Here is a 19,290-nt window from a genome sequence, read left to right as displayed (position 1 = left end):
CAATGTAAGTGTCTATTGCTAAACTGAATTTTTTCCCCCCCTTCTTACAGCTCTGTAGTGTTTAAAAAAAGGAGAGAAACAGAAAGAGAAATGTAAGGAGATACATATGAATGAATGTAAAGGAACATGCATTTTACATTCAGATGTAAAGACTGGAAAAATGTGTCTTGTTTTGCTTTAAAAAGTAATGTAAAATTTTTAGGTAATTACCTATTTTGTGTTAAACAATTACAAATTCTTGTGGTTTTATCATTAAGAAATAGTTTGAAATGTAAAGGAATACATTATAGTATAGAAAGTTACTTGAATTAATTGTGGCTTTTTTGTAAATTAGAATTTTTTTCCATTGGGCGCAATTATAGATGGCAGCGTTTGGCTACATACAGGGATAATGGGCATGTTCAGAAAAGCATGGACAAAACTGTTGAAAAAAACACCTGTTGAAACATTTGAAAGCTTTCTGGAAATTCTGAATCTGAAATCTTGTATTTCTCTGGCCTGGATTTCACTGGGGCTGCTTGAGCACATAGTTTTAAACACAGTTAAAAATAATAGCATGAAAAATTGGGCTTTGTTTGTGGATACACATTTTAAGGCTTGGGCCTGGGCAGGTACAGAGAATAGACTGTGGCATAAGTTAGTTGCTCTCTATTCTTGTCTTGCTGCTGGAAATCCGGGGAGTGAACCAAATGGTTTTGTATTTTTGCATTGGTTATGCCTGCCCACTCTTTAATGCTCTAGTAAGCTCAAATCCTCTGGGTAGATGATGTTGAAATACAAGATACCCTTTGGGAAAAAAAAACGTTAATGCGTTTCCTATTAAGCTAAATATAGATGTACCAATAACTATGCGTACTGTGCAGTGGAAGGACAGCAGTGCTTTCAAGAAAAGAGGAAGTCTTTTTTGTTATTTTGGGTAGAAAATGATAGCACTTTTTAGTCATTAAAATAATTCCTGGCAGCTTCAGAATGGTTTAAGCATTATCTTTTTTGAGTGTACTTAAGAAGTACATGTAAGACTTAGTGAGTAGGAGCTGATATTCTATTACTTTACTTTGTAGGTCAATGGCTTGCCATTGCACATTATACAGTGTACAAGGCACACCATTATCAAATTTTGTTCTTAGTATAGGCCTTCCAAATGATTGCCTTTCTCTGTCCCTTGTTCATAGCTTTGACTTAACTTTCGGCTCTCAGCTGCCCTGATTCACAGCATCAATGATGTTGACAAACTCCTATTTGGAACCATGAAGCAGAAGATTAAAGTGTCAGGACCCTGGTTTCAGTTAGGCTCTGAGCTGATGCTAGATTTCCTGGTGGAAAATCAAGAAGTTAAGATTTTATGGTAGCTGAAACAAATTCTGTGGGACTGAACCTGTCTGTGCTGCAGACATTTACCTCAACCAAGCCTTGTCCCCAGAGCTCTTTAGTTATATGTTTGTTGCTTACTGATGAAGAGGTTTATTAAAAAATAAGTCCTGACTGGCTGTAATATAGTATCTTTATTAACGGAAGTGTCACTAGTTTAGTAGATAGATGCACATTAATATTTATCACTCACTGTATGCTATCAAAGTTATGTGAAAAATGACTTGTGCTTTGGTATTTAATCTGCTGTGATCTGAATAAGAAGTGTTGTGTAAATAAATTCCCAAGTACAGCTGTTGAAGTAGAATTGAATGTGTTGCAGAAGTTTTGGGTCCAGTGTATGGCTGAAGAGATTTAGAATTATTCAAACTCAGCTGACAATGCAACCCTAAGGTTACATTAAAAAAAATACAACCGCAGTGAAAAGGAATAAAAACTTCAAATAAGACACCCAAACACTCTAAAATCTTCATTTCACACGAAACCATGCAGTATATATATGATCATGATGAAGGAATTACACTGTCGTAATAGTACGTGGTCTCAAATTAATTTTTAGAATACATTTTTTCCTCTATTTTCCTTTTACTGATATCATAATGGAATGAAGAATGGATACTGACCCTTTGAACTTATCAGCTTCTGCATACAGATGCTTAGTACTACTTATTAAAAATCAGGATAAATTGTTAGTAGTGTTATTGACTTTGTTAGAGACTTGAAGGATTTTTTGTTGTCAGATTATATTGTAAGAGCAAACTGATGTGATTCTTAAAGTAGGTCTTAGTAACAATTCACCATTTGGTTACTGGTTATTTAGCACACCCTTTGGAAGAGGCTTTTAGGAAGTTCCGTGTGTACAAAAAAATTGAATTCTGTTATACTCTGCTGTTTTAGGGATAGGGTAGCAGAAAAGGTCACAAGACTGCCTGTCTAAACATGAATGTACTGTTTTTCTGTGTTGGAAACAATGCAATCAGCAGGCTCCACCTTTGCATACAATCATGATTTAGGCAGTCAAGAGGTGCATGTGTTTGTTGAAGGCAGCAATCCTACTCAGACGTATTCAAATAGTTGTGCTGAAGTTACATGCCTGTGGCTGGGGGGGGACATGCCATCACTAATCCAGCTCTTGGCTGGATGACCTTTGGAAAATAAGAAATGGATTCCTCTGCCATGTGCGAAAAGCTTTTGGCCCTCTTGAGTCCGGTTTAGTGTTGCAGCTGGGCTGGAGAGGAAGAGGGTAATGAAGCCCTTGTATCTTGACAGGCTTCCTGCAGGTTTGATTGGAGGGGAGAAAGCCCTTTCCCAGGAGCCTTTTTGAGGGACACGGAGGCTAGAGCAACCTCCCTGTGTGTTTGAGGCACACAGGGGTAAGTTTCTAAAGCCACATACCATGTTTTGGTCCCACTTGGTGCCATTATGTCATGCTGCACCTGAAAGCAAACTCGCTTTTCTTAGTTTTTCAGGCCAGTTCTGAGGCAAATCTCCCCTTTCCGTCCACCACAGTTTTCTGAAGCTTGTGGCAACCACGCTGTTGTGAGTAAAATCAGAACCCAGCGCTCAGGCTACAGAACCAGTGTTTTGCCAGAAGCTTTTTCTTATTTTAGTCTTGATGGACATATGTGAATCTACATCTAAGACAGAAATGAAGGAATCAGTGTTGCGATTTCTGGTGTTGTCTGGGGCAATGTTCTGTCCATGCAGCTTTCTGAACAGTATATATTTCCTTCTCTGTGGGACAGTCAGTATCTGTACATGTCCCCAAGGGTTTTCATGTTAGGGTAACTTAAGGTATGTTTTAGCAAAAGGAACGTAACTGTGAGTGCATCAGAGTAAAGAAAAATTAAAGAAGGATGACAAAAATCTCTTCGTCATTGTAAGAAGCTCTGTTTTATTTCAGGAGTTTCATTTCAGCTGTCTTTACTCACCATCTTAGTTCTGTACACATACGGTTAATTTTTTCTTTGTGCAATTTAGAACTAAGTTTCCAGTAGAAAGAAAAAAAGTGAGTAAAAATACAGTCAAATGGGTTTATCCAAACCCCACTATAAATTGAAATTCATCCCTTATCCAAATCTGTCACTTCTTCCTTCGTATAAGTTATGTATCCAGTAATTCACTGATTTTTAGCACTCCCATTTCTCCCAAGTTGTTGATATCTCTCCAAAACTTTTGAAATCAGGGTCATAGTTTTCCTTACTTTTCTCCAAATACTTCTTGTGGCTAGTTTCTGCTGGCGCAGCTGAATGTGGTGCAGGCAAAGGGCTTCTGCTCAGTAGGACCTGGTGGTGGTCTTCTCCCATGGATGGCCACAAAGGGAGCAGCCCTTGAGGGGTGCTGTAACCTGCACTTAACATGTCTAACTGCCTTCCGGCTATATTCCCTGCCATATTTACCAGTACACTGAGAAACTATTTATTATCATGGGTGTTAATAGTCCTTTAAAATTTTCCCTAGCTTTGTGCAGCAGGAGATCTTTTTTCAGCATTTCAAGAAATATATTTTCAACATTTTCTGCAGTTTCTGAAAGAAAGACAACTGCAAAATTAAGGCTTTGTTGAAGAAATGCTTTTTTCAATCAACGATTAAAATATGTTTGTTTTCAAGCTTTAAAAAATTAGGTTGAAAATTAAGATATATTTTGGAGAGATCATAATTGAGGTATTGATGGTAATTGAAATATTGAAAGATGGAACCAAGATTTTTAATGGTTTTATTTTTTTCTGTGGAAATCGTTTGGGAAATGAATGTGTGTTGGCTAATTGTATTGCTTTTTTTTCTCGTTTGGAGCCTGACTGAAACAATTCTATCAAAACCCTTCAAAATCCACTTCTATATGAAAAATTCCATGCTTGATATCTACTGAACTCCCAAGCACTAAGGAGAGTTTGTGACTCAGAACTTCAGAAATCGCCAGACTGTCTTTGAAATCTGTGCATTTTAACACATCTGTTATGTCTGTGAAGTTTGTGTTGTCAAGCTGTTGTTCTCCAGTTTTGAGATATGTAATTTTTTAGTATATTGTGAACATGCAGCTCTCATAATAGCATGAGCATTGGATCTGGTAATACAGCAACAAACCACCAAATATTCAAACTTGACAAAAAATTGTAAAAGCTAGCAGTCCTTGGATTGCATTACATATGATACCACGTTTATTATATGATTTAATAACATATATCTTGTCATATATTCGTTCTTCTAATGATTTTGAAAATATTTTGCTATTTTTGCTTTTGTAGTGCTTAGAAGTTGTTGTCCTAAACCAGGACACCAGGCCAGCTTCTATAGAAGAGGAGCAAAAAATGACCTCTGATCCAAAGAATTTAAAATCTTGTTGGTTTTGTTGTTTTTTGGGTTTTTTTTTGTAATGCCATGCAGCCCAAGTTGTCTGCTTTCTGTGTATACTCTGGTGTCCTACCACTAAAGACTTCTGAGTAGATCATAGAAAGCATGTATTTAATGAATGTATCTTCCTTTTCAGATCACAGAAATTCATGTGTAGGCTCACTTTTTCCATTTTTCATTTTGTTTGAATTCTTTAATCTCTTTATTTAAAAATAAACTCAAGAAATTTATTACTGGCATTTGGTATTCAAAATTTGCAGTCAAGATAGTGATCATATAACAAAAGTTTGGACTGTGATGGAGTGAGATAGTCTATTTCTAAAATTGTTGAATCATGTTTATCTAATTCTTTGCTTTATAAACTACCATTCAGACCATCAATGACATTCTTGAACTATAACAAATATAAAGCAAAAAGCTGATTTACTGGCTAGATACAGGATGTGAGCTGCCATCTTCTTTCTAGTAGATGCTCATAACAGGCATATGTAGAATAAGTATGAACGAAACAGGCTGTGTGTAGAGTGAACATTTTCGAGGTGTACTCTGCTAGTTCTGCCTTCCATAGCCATGGTTTTATTTGTAACCTTGGGTAAGAATTCCAGCAGTCTTGGCTTTTAACCTGTAAATAAATAAATAAATAAAAAATAATTACCCTCAAATGCATGAATCAAGTGGTGTAAAATCTAGATATAAAATACTTTGGAAATAGAACTTTTACTGCAGATAGGTCAGGTAGGGTGATATTTAATGCTGTCTTTTATCAACAGTACAGCTTAGTCTTGAAGATGCATATTTTCTGAAATAATAATAGTTTACTTTATTCATACCTTGCAAGTCTGGCTGCCTGTGATTAAGCTGAGTGTTTCCTAGAGGATTTATTAGGAATTTTCTAAGTCTTCATCAAACATTTTCTATTGGCTTTTGGCTATAGATATGCAGTGAATCATAGAGGAACTATGACCAAATGTATCTGGCACAAGATTCTTCAGTGTGCACAGAAAATTGTTTTCAAAACCTTCTAAAGGAAGAGAAAGAGGGCGGTCTGCAAAAAGCAAAGCATTCATTTGAAAGTATGTTTATACTCCTGAGCCAAACTGAGGCTTTTGTATTGTTATCCCCCCTCCCATGTAATTTGTTTTGATAAGAGTAATTTGATTAATAAGTTTTTATTTTCTCAAGGTTCCATATTTTGTCTTTGTACTAGGTAGCGTGGCGGTAAGCATTGTGATGTTATTATTGGTGTAAAATAGCTATCTGGAGACTTGAGAAACTGGTTTTCTGGGTTTTTTTTTAAATCCAAAAAACCAAAGTCTAACCTGTCATTCTGGTTAGAGAGTTTATTTCCTGGATTTAGGTGACAAAAGGAAATATCAGTAATAACAATCATTGAGGTTTGTGGTTAAAGAGTACGCACGCTATAATAAATTTGGGTATGTTTTTTGCTATGATCTTGACCCTTTACGGACAATCATGAGTAATGTTAAATGAGTAATGTGGAACAGACTTGTAGAAATATCTTTGGTCAGGATATTTTTACTAGTTTTATACTGAAAACCTTTAAACAATGTTTGGAAATTCACCAACTGTACATATGTGTATTTTGTCTTTTAGGGCATACAGGACGATTATTAAAATCTCTGTGTTTCACCAGTCTATCATTTCTGCTGCTGCACATCATCTTTCAGATTACAATAAACAGTCTTGAAGCTGGAAAAACTATTGAGCCTGGTTTTAACTGTGAGTAAAATGTTTTAGTTTTTATTAACATTTCAAGTGTACAAATGCTTCAGTGGTTTGAAAGGTGAAGCACTGATGAGAAGGCACTTAGCATTGTGCTTCTGTGGGTTTGCAGTTTGCTTCTGTTTCTCAGCTTTTTGTCTTAAGAATTAAAGTTAGTAGGGCAAGAAGACTAGATGGGTTTAAGAAATAAGAGAAGTGTAATAACTATTTTGTTTCCACCAGAGATCCATTTTCTTTGGGTTTAGTACTGACTATTGTATGTCTTCAGCTTTTAAGGCTTTCTTATCATTCCCTGAGGTGAACCAGAGGTGGCTACATGTTTATGTTATTGTGTCATAGTTCAATGTATTAAGAATAAAATTAGGTATAATGAAACCTCTTCTAGCCATGTATTATACCTCTGCTGATGGAACTCTCTTGAAAGTTGTCCATTTAATTTAACTTTAATCTTGACCCCAAGATTTATGTTTCTAAACACCATTTGTCTCTTTCTTGCCTGTGTTGTATGGGAAGAAGGATTTTCAATTTTTATGTGTATGTAAACACTACTTAAAAATACATTGTGTGACATTTTGTATCTTCCTCTCTCAAGAAACATTCTTCAATAATTCAGAAGCAAACATTTTTTATTGTGCAGAAGTTAATCAAAATACCTATCCAGTGATTTGGATATGTAACCTCCAGGTAGAAACTATTTGTCTTACAATGCTTACATTCAACATTTAAATCTGTCAACTTACCTTTGATAAATGTCCATTTAATTTATCACAGAGTATGCTGCTGACGCTTCAGTAAACATTTATATTACAATTCAACACAAGAAACCCTATGTGAATTGAAGCATTTGACTTAAAGTAACAAAATACTAAGGAAACTTGAAATGAGCATTACTAGACTGCAACCACTGGCTTTTTCTTCCTGCTGTGGTGGGAACTGGTATCTACAGTGGGACCTGATTAAAAGAATTACTTAATTCTGAAGAGTCCAGGAGAGAATGTACGATTTCTGTCTGTTTATTAACAGTTGCTGAGTGCAGCAGCTTCTATTCTAGCTGCTGTTAATGATTTCTTTACTTGGGGCCTCACAAGGCAATGGGTATGGCTGTAGTAATGCATTAAATGTGCCTCATGTTCCTCTCTGATACTGAAACCAGAGGACATGAGGTGACCCACATCCTTACGATTAAACTGTCTTTGCCTCCTGGGCACAGAGGGTAGGTTGAAATTGCCTGTTGGGAGCAGTACTTGTCCTGCAAGAACTCCCAAACTGTATCTAAGTTGTCTGGGGAAGAAGATGGCCAACCAAAGTTGTTCTGAGATTGTTTTAACTGTTTAGCAAAATGAAAAATTTCTGTTGAATCTCAGTGCCTGAACATGTTTGCAGAGTAAACTGACACCTTTTAATTTATTGGTATGGCTTTAGTCAGTCAGCTTCAGGTGAAGCTAATGAAGAGGTGAACGCAATTACTGACATTATTGATGTTGAATCCCCAGGGTGCTGAAGGAGAAGTTAAAGGAGGTACAAAGGCTGTTGTGAATGAAGGGGACAGAAAAGGCCAAGGCCTTTGCTAGATAAGGCAATAAGATCAATTATTGTCACTAAATGGCACCAGAGCATACATAGTACTGTGTAGGTGAGGAGAAGACAGAATTCCCACTCCAGAAAGTATTTTGGTACTACTTCTGCTTATAATTACTTGGTGACACAGTCCCTCTGTATTTCCTGTTCCCCAGTTGTATGAATAATGCTTTGTGAAATTGACTACAGCAATGTGCTAAGCCACAGCTGGAGAAACGACAGCACTGTGTCCATGGTGTCTGCACAGTGTTATGGTCTCTGCATTTTAGAGTTAGCTGTGAATGTTTATTCAACTCTTTTCACTCAGTAAGAAGTGGAAGACTGGAGTTTTCTATTTCCCTGTCCAGATCTAGATCAACTATTAATAAAACATTTTTTTACAACTGTTTGTCTTATCCTTAAGCCCTATGTGCCCCACTGGAAATATTCTACAGTCTCTTCTGATGCTTATCATTGGGAAGTTTTTCTCTTTATTAGTTAAAATGTGTTGTCTTCCTTCTTCAGCCTGATGTGAAAATGGAGAAAACCTTTCTGTTAGTCTTTATGGTTACCTGTTATGTATTTGAAGGCTGTAGTCTGTAATATATACTCTTTTCTCTCATTCTTTTCTCTCCAAACAACTTCAGTCCCTCCAAACTTTCTTCATTCACCATGTTTTCTAGGAAGGAGATTAGTCTCTTTGTTGTTGGTCGACCTGTGTTTTCTCCAAGTGTTCCAGATATTTTTTGAAGTTCAGTGCCCAAACTTAGGCAGTATTTCAGCAGAGAAGTTACTAGCACAAACTGAAGTATAACAATAATCCAATTGTCTGCAAGTGACATTCCCTTTTAATGTATTTCTATGTGGTACTTTTAGCAGTGGTAGTGTTGTCTCACATTTTACTTGTGATTCACTATAACTCACAAATCTTTTTCTGCAGAACAGAGCATTTTTTCCAATCCCATATTTATGTAGGTAGGTGTTCTTACAGTAGAATGGAAATTTGTTTTTTCTTTTCCAAAAATGCTTTTATTTATCAAGACTATTCTGAATTCTGCAAATACCACCTTTAATGGGTTTTGGTTATACTAAAATATTTATTTTATTTTATTTTTTCTTTAAATTTAATCTTGGTTTTGATTTTGCTGGAATTCTAATATCTCCCTGAGTTTAAATAAATTAAACCATAGAGTACTGAAGAGGCTGATGAGTGTTGTGGCAGGACACCTCTCCATCATCTACAAAAAAGTCCTGGGAGCCTGGGGAGGGCTGGAAGCTAGCCAGTGTTATTCCTATTTACAAAAAGAGCATTTGCTGGAAAAATTATGGAGAAGACGGTACTAGGTGCTATCGAAAGGCATTTAAAGAAATCATCAGGCTCAGTCAACATGGGTTCACAAAGGGAAAGTCCTGTTTAACTAATTTGATATTCTTCTACGATACGGCCACCTGCCTAATGGATGAAGGGAGGATGGTGGATGTAGTTTTTCTGGATTTTAGTAAGGCTTTTGGTGCTGTCCCTCATAGCATCCTCCTGGACAAGTTGTCCCACTGTGGGATGAGTGGGTTCATGGTGCACTGGGTGAAGAACAAGCTGAAGGACAGAGCTGAAAGGGTTGTAGTGAACAGGGCTACATCTGGGTGGTGACCAAGTCACCAGGAGTTGTTTCTCAGGATTCAGTTCTAGGGCCAATCTTGTTCAATAAGTATACCTTTGCCTTCAAATTCTGTAGGTTTGCCTCAGTATGTTCAAATGCCAACTTTCTGAATCAAAAGATCATTTTCTGGTTTTAGTTTTTCTTTTCACACTGCTGTATTAAAGCCTCTGAAAATATTTTCTTTTTGGTAATAGAAACACTTGAAAAATGTTTAAATTAGAGGTGTGATACAGACTATCACCTCTTAAACTTTATACAGTTATAGGTTCATTTGGAAATGAAGAACAACCATCCCTTTATCTTTTACATCTAGAAGTGGTTTAATTGGAGCCATCTGCAAGAGCAAGACAGACACATAGAATTTCAGGCTCATTTTAAGATATTCTGCTTTTAACCTGGGCTTACGTTATTTAAATCAGCTGATAGGTAGTGTTATGTATAAGCAAGTCCTGGAATGTTTAGCTTCTTCAGTTTGTTATTTTTTTCATCCCCTTGCTCTTTTAGAGCTCGTATTCCTTCTCTTTTGGGATGGCTACAAAATGCTACAGCATTGTCTAAGTTATATAGGAGATGTATGTCAATAGAAGAGTTCAAAAACGTTTAGGCAATAGAGAGTTCTTGTGAACTTATGGGTATTGCCTAGGACTAGTAAAATTTTGTTGTTAGAACTCCTTATTTAGCTTTACGAAAGGTTTCTGGTGAAGCACAGATACATTGTATGGAACTAACATTGAATACCTCCCAGATAGTTTCTTTTTTAAATCAGAGTTCATATAGGAAAGGAATGGGTGAGTTGGGCTAATCTTCCTATGCTGTCAAGAGCTAGGTAATCAGTCTTGTTTCACTGATGATATCTCCAAATAACACAGAACCCGATTTTGAGATGTAGCAGTATTTGTACTGTAATACTTCATAATAAATCATTATTAAATTTGTACTTCTGATGGAATGAAATTCTGATTACTAGATTAGGTAACACCTTTTGAGTACAGAATCTGTGAGACAGACAATTGAAAATTAGATCACACGGTAGTATAGAGTCTCATTCTTCAGTATGCACACTATAGTTCTTTCATAGAACTAATTTTAAACATGTTTAAAAATGGCATTTATACCAGTAGGAATGTTTTCCACAATGCTAATTTTAATCTTAATTTCTAACAAATTAGTGCAATCATCCATCATCATATTACTCCTCTGTAAGTGTATCCTCTTCATGTGTTTAGTCAGTCTATAAGAACAGTCTAGTTTCCATTTCTCTTAGTTGTAGTTGTGTACAACCTTTTTTTATTTTGTGCTGACTACCATATCTTGGTCTTGAATGCTACAGATGGGTCTACTAAAACGCTTATTCTTTCAGAACAGTATTTTTATCCATGAGAAATACAACTAAGAATAGTTCAACTATTCACTAATTAAGTTTGTATTCAATGTTTGTTAGAAAACCGAAAAAGGGTATTTAAAGTATTTGTGGGTATTTCTCTTATGTATCAGATAATAGACCTGCTGGAGCTGAAATAGATGCCTTGAAATCCTTTTAAGGGCTTTCTATGAATCTCTGCATTTGTTTACTGTGTATAGTATGAACACTTTATGTCACATAAACATAACAAAATGGTTATGTGAAGAAAAAGGGAGAACAGGTTTAAAGCACCAACTTGCCTAGATAGCTTCTCTGTTAGATCATGGGAACTAAATTCAGATACTTCTCCGTCCCTGGTATGCTGCAGTGAATGTCAAACAAATGCATGCCACCATTGTGGAATCATAATAACTTTCTGCTTTGACAAATTTTGAAATTATTTCTTGGCTAAATGACCATACTGTGTTTGCATATCAGCATGTCCCTGAAGTTTTGGGTTATATTAGGAAGCAGCAATACCCAGGACAAATAAATTAGGTTTCCTCATTTATTGAAAGGTCAGACTCAGGACTGCAGCTGACCTTTCATGGAAGTGAATAGTTACTTTTTCCTATATACCTGGCGAGTGTCCATATCTTTTATACCCTCTTGAGTATGCTTTCAAGGTTGAGGTGGTTTTAAAAGTACTGCATCTGTGAAGGCTATTGTATTTCTAGCCGGATCTATTAACCCATTGGAAATAAAGATGCTGGATTTACTTATAAAGGGGCAAAAGATTAAGAGATTTCATACAGAGTTTCATATGTCTATTTCAAAGAGGGGTGGCAGATTCATGCAGGTCTTTCAGATACCATGACTTACTGGCCTAGCTTCTGCCTGGAGTCTGAGTGTATCTCGTGGCCTCTTGTCAGTTGTTTGGACTCATTATTTCACGAGAAGCTGCCTTGAAAACAAGTATTTTGAAAATATTGGAAATTTGAAATACTCCCATGAAACAAATATTATGATACTTTCCTGACCATGAAACGTCTTGATAGTTTTATTATTTATTTGACTTTTGTCAATTTTAATTTAAAAAATGTTACTTCGTATGAAATTACATTAATCCAAATGTCCTCAAAAAAACTAGTAAATTTATGTAAGAAGCTTCTGCTTCTATGCAGAAGTCATAGTAAAGTAAACATTTCATTGTAGTACTGAAAAAGTCACTATGTCCTCTGGAATGGTTTTGCTTGCCAAAATCGAAGGTCACAGTTACCCACATTAAGAATGCTCAAGCACTTGCATCCCAGGCAAGCCAGCTCCTTCTTCCTTAACAAAGATAGCCATTTCTCACTGACCAGGCAGATGCTCAAATTGTCTTCCAAACAACTGGTTTAGCTGCAAAGTTGTGAGATCTTTGGTTTCCTCCATCATATGTGTAACGTACTCCCCTTTTTTAGTTCAGTGAAGTCTGTATTTTGACATCAAGGGTCTGCCTCAAACCTAAGCCCTTCTTCTGACCTCATACCTGGATTTTCTTAGATTTCTTTATTTTGAGATGTGTAGACATTGAAGTGTTTAGTCTCTTTAGCAAGTGCCTTGGGCTGTTGTGGTAGAAACTAAAATGGATGCCATCTGTAAGCTCATTTTGGTTTGAAAATGTATGTTGAAAAACACAGCTTTATTCCATTAGGAGTGGGCATTATCTTACGGAACACCTGCATTTAAATCATATTTTTGTGTGTCATGTCAAAAATTATAATCTTGGCCGAAATCTGAGTAAAAAAATGCCTTTAAATGTTTCAGAAACACTTTATTATCACAGAAATTGTCAGATTGTGCTTGTGTGCTGTCTATATGAGTGGCAAGAGAAGAAGGTTCAGAAACAAACTCGTGTTTCAGTAACAACCGTGGAATGTCCAGTATAGATTTTATATTGTACAGATTCTTCAAGCTTTCCAGCACCCATGTAAGACTGGCAGTACTAAATCCATTAATGTAAGTCTAGTTTTAGGAGTATTCAGGTACCTACACATTTTTTAAGTTCTGAACTGCAATCTTTATTGATTGTATCAGTACAGACAGCTAGTTACCTGGAAAGACTTTTTGTTCAGTTTTTATGACAGATAGTTACTTTATGTGTTTTGGTTTTGTCATATGTTCTCATCAAGCTATCTGAAGCTTTTTTCCTTGTATTATTAGCAAGATACAAAAAATTGAGCATATGAGAAGCTGAAAATGTTTCTAAAATGCAAGTTAATAAAACTTTATAAAAATGAAAGGGAACTGTGAAAACTACTGTTCTTTATTCAAAGATGTTATAACTGTTCTATGATTCTATGATTTTGTCCTATCCCAAGCAGTAAGACTGTCTCTTGGTGGTCCTTCCATCTGCCCAGTGCCATGTGGATAAAAAACCCCTGCTCTGACTTATTTAGCTTGTAAAATCCTCTGAGAAGGGGCATTTCCTGTTCTGTGGTTTGTACTGTATTACCTGCAGCAGAAGTTGGCTGCATGGCTTGGGGCTCATGGAGATACCACAGTTTAAGGAATAATGAGAATAGGATTTCTTCAGAGCTTGCCTCTTATCAGCAACTATCCCAGCACAACGAGTTTAAAAGTAATGAATAATGATTTATACAAAACCTCAACTGAGAGAAAATTTTGCAGAGTTTAGCACAAGTATGCACACGTGGATTGCAGTAGAGCATTCATAGCTGAAATTCCTGAATCTCGTACTTACCATGGCAAGTGCCCTTGCAAACCTAACAAATGACAGAAAGGCAGGAGACATATGTCAAGAAATAAAAAGTTAACATAGTTCCTATCATTCTCTGTTTTCATAGTGTGCTCTTTCTTGCATAGGTGATATGCAGTGTCTGAGTCATGAAATACGTAAAAAGGAATTTCTCTGTGGAGTCAAAGAGAATGTGGGACTAAAAGTATACTTAGCCATAAAAACCTCCGTGAGGTAAGGTTGTGGTGGCACACATACAGTCATAAGGTCCTAGGAAGGTGTATGGTTGTACAGTATTAATCAATGACTGATTCTTAAAGTGACTGTCACTTCAGTGTCATTCTTCAAGAATGTATAGCACATGGAACACATCCTGTGATAAACTTTTTATCAGTCAAAGGCGTTAGCATGCTTTTTTTTTCCCTCGCCTCAGCAGAAACTTGTTACAATAGTTTATTCTACACATGAAAGTAAGTTTTCCTTTTATTCAGTACACATCAAATGTCATAATTTCTTTAACACTTTTAATGCAACTTTGTGCGGCCAGGAAATTTATGACTGTGGACACAGAAGCTTCTGTAATTGCTTCTTAGGCATATATGATAAGTCCTGCTTAATTTCCTGCCGAGTGTTACTGCCTAGCAGTTTGGAGAGTTGGTGTTCATTGTACTTATAGAGTGTTTATTTCTGGACTTAGATGCTGCCATGTAAAAATTAAACTATATTCTAAATGTTAATTTTCAGCCCTGATACAAAACACGTTCAGTAAAATGTATACAATTAAGCTGTAATGATGTTAGCATACTCACTTGTGTTCCACCGTTTAAGAGAACCTGACATAGGAGATGATCCTTCTCACTGCCACTCATAGTTTGTGGTTTTAACAGTCAAATTTGCATTAGAGAGAAGAGCTGGGAAACCACTGGGCGTCCTTTGGTGTGTACAGCTGCTTTCTGAAGCTGGTGGACTTTGGAAGGTTCTCATGTGGCACCCAAACAAGGACGCAGTGTGCCTACTGAGATGCACACTTGAACAGTTTTCTGTGTCTCAGCTGTAGCTAGGATGAGTACAGCTGACTGCAGGGTAGTAGAAAAGGAGCGTGACCATCACTGTCACATTGTTTTAGGGCTGTTGGTAGGAGAGAGCGGGTAGCTGTTTGTCTCTCTCTGCCCTCTCAAAGGAAGGAGCAGAAGTAGAAAACACAAGAAGGAAATCAAGGCCAGCTGTGTAGGAGAAGGCACTTGACAAAACTTGAATAGCAGAGGGGAGATCATAATGTATGTGTGAAGGAAGTTAAAGCAGAAGAGAGTAGAACTATTAAAGCAGAACTGTTTTGTTGACTTATGCTTTTGGTTAGTGCTCTTAGTAAATTAAGAAGCAAATGTGCAAAGAGTAGCTTTCTGTATTTTTGTAAATAGTCAGTCCCTTGCTTGTCCCCTAGTTACATGCTTAACCTTGCTGTGAAAATTTTATCAGACAGAATGCATTGCCAACTGCTTTTAAATTCTGAGTTACTGAAAACTCTGTTTTCCATATTGTGAAAAGTTTTTGAAGACCAGGAAAGTCAGAAATTGGCTGCTTACACAAGCGGTTACACTGGGAAAACTTGTCTACAGGGTTAAACTTTACCACTGACACCAGCCCTACAGCTGGAGTGGTTATCTTGGTTCATGGGAAGTGTTTTGCTGTAGCGGTATGAGGTATGTAAGGACCAACACCACAGTGCTTTAGCAGACAGGATCTCTGGGCTGCTGTAGAGCACCATGTTGAAATGTTCCCTTGTTGATCACTCAAATCACCGTAACATAAATATTTTACAGGAGTCTTGCTCTAGAATTACTGCTCAGAAATAGGAAACTATATATTTGTGTGTTGAACAGTGTTTAGACAAATGCTTTCCACTGAGAATAAATATTTCACTTTGTTTCTCAGGATTTGTCTTTACTGTTTATCTGTTTACATCTTTATTTATTGCTCTTCATCACGGAATCATTCTGAGTATTTATAGAAAAACTGATTTGTTAATGTGATATCCTGAGCCTTTGCATGTGCCTGTGCCCACATTGTAAAACAATACTTTTGGTATCTGGGTCTGGGCCCTTGGGCTTGAGCCTTCTGTGCCTTTTGATGCTTTACGTTTGCAGCAGTAGATTGGTCTCAGCTGAGAAGGAAACAGAAAATTTGAGATGAGATGATGACAGCTGCTCACCACAGCCTCTTTGCCATGGCTGACCATTAGTTGGGCACCTCAGCTGCAAGCATGGGCAAGGTGTCGTTCCCAGGGGTGGCAGCTATGAGGGTTCATCCCTGGTGCTGCTGCATCCCCAGCGGGTGGACTTCCCTGGACAGCATGGGCTGGAGGCTGCTCTGGACAAAAACTACTCCTTGACTCAAAAGTAGCCTAAAGTTGAAAGGACTGGTTTTACTGATCTGTTCATGGAATCTGTGATGTTCTGTGATATGTTCAGTGTTCAAGGCCAGGTTGGACCGAGTCTTGGGTGACATAGTCTAGTGTGAGGAGTCCCTGCCCATGGCAGGGGGGTTGGAATGAGGTGATCTTAAGGTCCTTTCCAACCCAAACCATTCTATGATTCTGTATAAAACAAATCACCCTGTGAAGCAAAGCAAAAGGAATGGCTCACATAAATATGGCTGGAGCCATCTGGGAAAAAAAATTTCCTTCACGAACGTGGACTTGAAATGCCTTGATGGGCTCTCTTGCATCAGTGTGCTAGAACATAGTCCTAAACCTCGGTCAAATACAATGTGAACTTGCATGCTTTGAGTTTACTTCCAAATGGAAAATCTGTCTTAAAATTCCCTTCAATTTCTGCCAGATGTATGAGTCTGAATCAGTAATGACGCAGGATGCAAGAAGGTGGTGTACCTTTCACCTTTTGAGTAAACAATGTGCAGCACATCTCTCATGTTTATATTTAACACAGAGCAAAATAAATCAGAAAAATTCCTGAAGACTCACAAAAGAAGCAAAAGTAGCCTTCACATCTTTGGAAGGAAGAGAACTCATTAGATGAGTTTTAAAGGGTAACCTTGATTTCCAAAGTCTTAAACATCCCTCTCTTGTTTCATTACAAATCTTAACATTTCCCCTCATACCTACATCTGGAGCACTGCACCCTTTCCATCCATATAGACTGTGTTTACTGCTGAATTTTATCATACCACATTTCTTTAGGGATTTATTTAAAGTAATAATAAACTGAATTTCAATGATCTTATGGTCATCAAATAGATTAAAATCAGAAAAATTTTCAACAGCATCAGTGAAAGTTATAGTAAATGAAAAATGTTTCATTACAAAACTGTAATCCTGGTTTTATGTGTCTAGGAAGAAGGAAAGTAGGACACACTATCTTTCAAAGTCTATTTTAAAACTGAAACCAGTTGTAACAGTTTTCACACTGAAGTAGCATGAACCATTGGAAAGCATTTATGATGCACTCCAGCCAGTGGCTGATAAGAGTTTTCTCAAGCTTTTTGTAGTGTAGGAGAGTGTAAAAAAGTAGTTCCTGAAGAGTCAAAGTAGTATAATTCATAGTACATTAATTCATAAAAGCTCCAGTTAGTATGTTAATGTTACGTATGTAGCCATACATTTCAAAAGAAGACAGCCAGCCCCCAATACAAACGACACAGTGATAAGAACTGATAACATTTTGTGCATTTTTGGTTCATGTATCACCTACTCTGAAAAGTTATGGTCAAGAAGTGTCATAGAGCAAATTAATTTTCATTATTTTCAGGGTCTTTCTGGCACACAAGTTTAGGTTGTTGAAATGCAAAAGGATGATTTTTAACTCATCCTTTAGAGCCAGCAGAGTTTGACCTGGTCATGGATTGTGTACCTGCGGTTTGTTGGCGATGCCATAGATGGCTGCGTAGCAGGTCCCAGGAAATTCCTGCTTTTTCTAGTCCCCACAGGTTTGTCTGTGAATGACATAATGTTTCATGAGAGAACCCATTTTCTTACATTCACTGTAGAAATGTCAAAGGACTCAAATTATACCCAGAACAGGCTCCACTGTAGAATCAACTAACTTAACCATCATTCTTAGAAACATGGTCCTTAGCTTAGGAGCTGGATTTTAATGGTCCTAAAAATCTTACATCCACCTCGAGGGTGTGGTGGTCTAGTGGTAATTAAACACAGCTGCAGTATAAAATGTGTGGAATTACAAAGATACACTGGTGAAAATGTTACGTCTGTCTGGACTTCACACCATCCCCCCACCCCCCCCATCTCTGTTTTAATGGAAAGGAGATGAAAAATGGTTATGGCTAACTTTTTCTGTATACCTGCAGATGTGAGGTAGGGACTCTCCCAAACTGCAACTGATACTGTGGGAGTAAAACATGACTAGAGCTGATTTTGTGATGGCAACAGTTCCAACTTTGTAACACTTTGTGGTCTCCCAGTTCTCATTATTTCATATTTATCCTTCACGTTATTCTTGGCTATCTGATGTTTTATGTTTGCCTAAGAAAAAGGTTCAAGACTGGCAGAAACACAATCAGTGTTGTGCAGGGGAGGCAAGGGATGCCTCTTGAACTGCTATCAGATTGTGCTCTGTTTCTTTCTGTTTATATAAACACGCACACACATTTTCATCTTCAGGGGCATCATTCATTACAGCAGCAACTTTCTGTGATTATTAAGTTTTAGTACTGCACAGCAACCTGTGCAATTTCAGGAATTGGGCTGATTGAATTACTCAATTAGGCAACCTTGTAAGCAGGAGGAAGAGGGCATTTCAGCACTGTTTTTTCAATAATAAAATTTCATTAAAGGAAGGTGCTGTATAGTGGACAATGGCACAGAAGCTCAACTTCTTTCACTCCAAATATGGGTGCTTTCAAAAATGTACAGGGAGGTATCAAACAGGGAAGACCACAGGGGATGCAAGACTTTGAGATCTAACAAAAACCCAAAAAACCAACAAAAAAAAAATCAGTGATTTTATTATGAAAATGGAAATAATTTTAGTATTGTTAGCTTCAGTCCATGTATTTGTCACACAATAAATCACTGTTTTCTGCAGAATGGGGATACTGAGCAGCTGTGATTTGTTGAACTTGTACTTTTCTTTGATCAGATGCTCAGTAGCCATGAAATGTGCAGGAGGAGGGAGTGCATGAAAATGTGAGGAAAGTCAGCAGATATTGTCATGCATACTGTCCGCCAGTCTCTGGTTAAGCATGGTGGACTTGCTTTTCTGCAGTTCTTGAAGCTATTAGCCATACAGGTGTTGCCTGAACAAGATTTTGGGGAGGCAGTGGACATACAGGAATGATTTTTTAGTCACAGTGCTGCTTCAAATAAAACCTTCACTTTTCAGTTCTATCTCTAAGGGTCATGAAGAATTTTATTAAATTTATGAAGAATTAAGAATTTATTGAAACTTTTGGGAGCTGGCTGAAATGAGATCTGTCTTGTTGGCATGTATGTGTGAGCCATGGGTCTGCCCAGTGTAGCGGTTCTACAGCCTCACAGGACTGTCTCTAGCATCTGC

General features: G+C 37.2%; 1 protein-coding gene across 1 annotated transcript in view; it reads left to right on the top strand.

Moving 5' to 3' along the window:
- Positions 1 to 6,333: 6,333 nt before the first annotated feature.
- The window catches only part of PIEZO2 (piezo-type mechanosensitive ion channel component 2), a gene marked incomplete at both ends in the record, with an annotated part of 181,966 nt that continues 169,009 nt past the window's right edge, over positions 6,334 to 19,290 (top strand). Inside the window, one exon of the mRNA XM_010011576.1 lies at positions 6,334 to 6,459. Within this exon, the coding sequence (XP_010009878.1) occupies positions 6,334 to 6,459 (126 nt within the window). The remainder of the gene's footprint in view (positions 6,460 to 19,290) is intronic.

Source organism: Nestor notabilis, unplaced genomic scaffold (genome assembly GCF_000696875.1).
Source record: "Nestor notabilis isolate BGI_N333 unplaced genomic scaffold, ASM69687v1 scaffold8913, whole genome shotgun sequence".
In the NCBI taxonomy this organism is placed as follows: Eukaryota; Metazoa; Chordata; class Aves; order Psittaciformes; family Psittacidae; genus Nestor; species Nestor notabilis.
The sequence above is the reverse complement of the archived record's forward strand: the minus strand, read 5'-3'. Positions and strand labels throughout refer to the sequence as shown.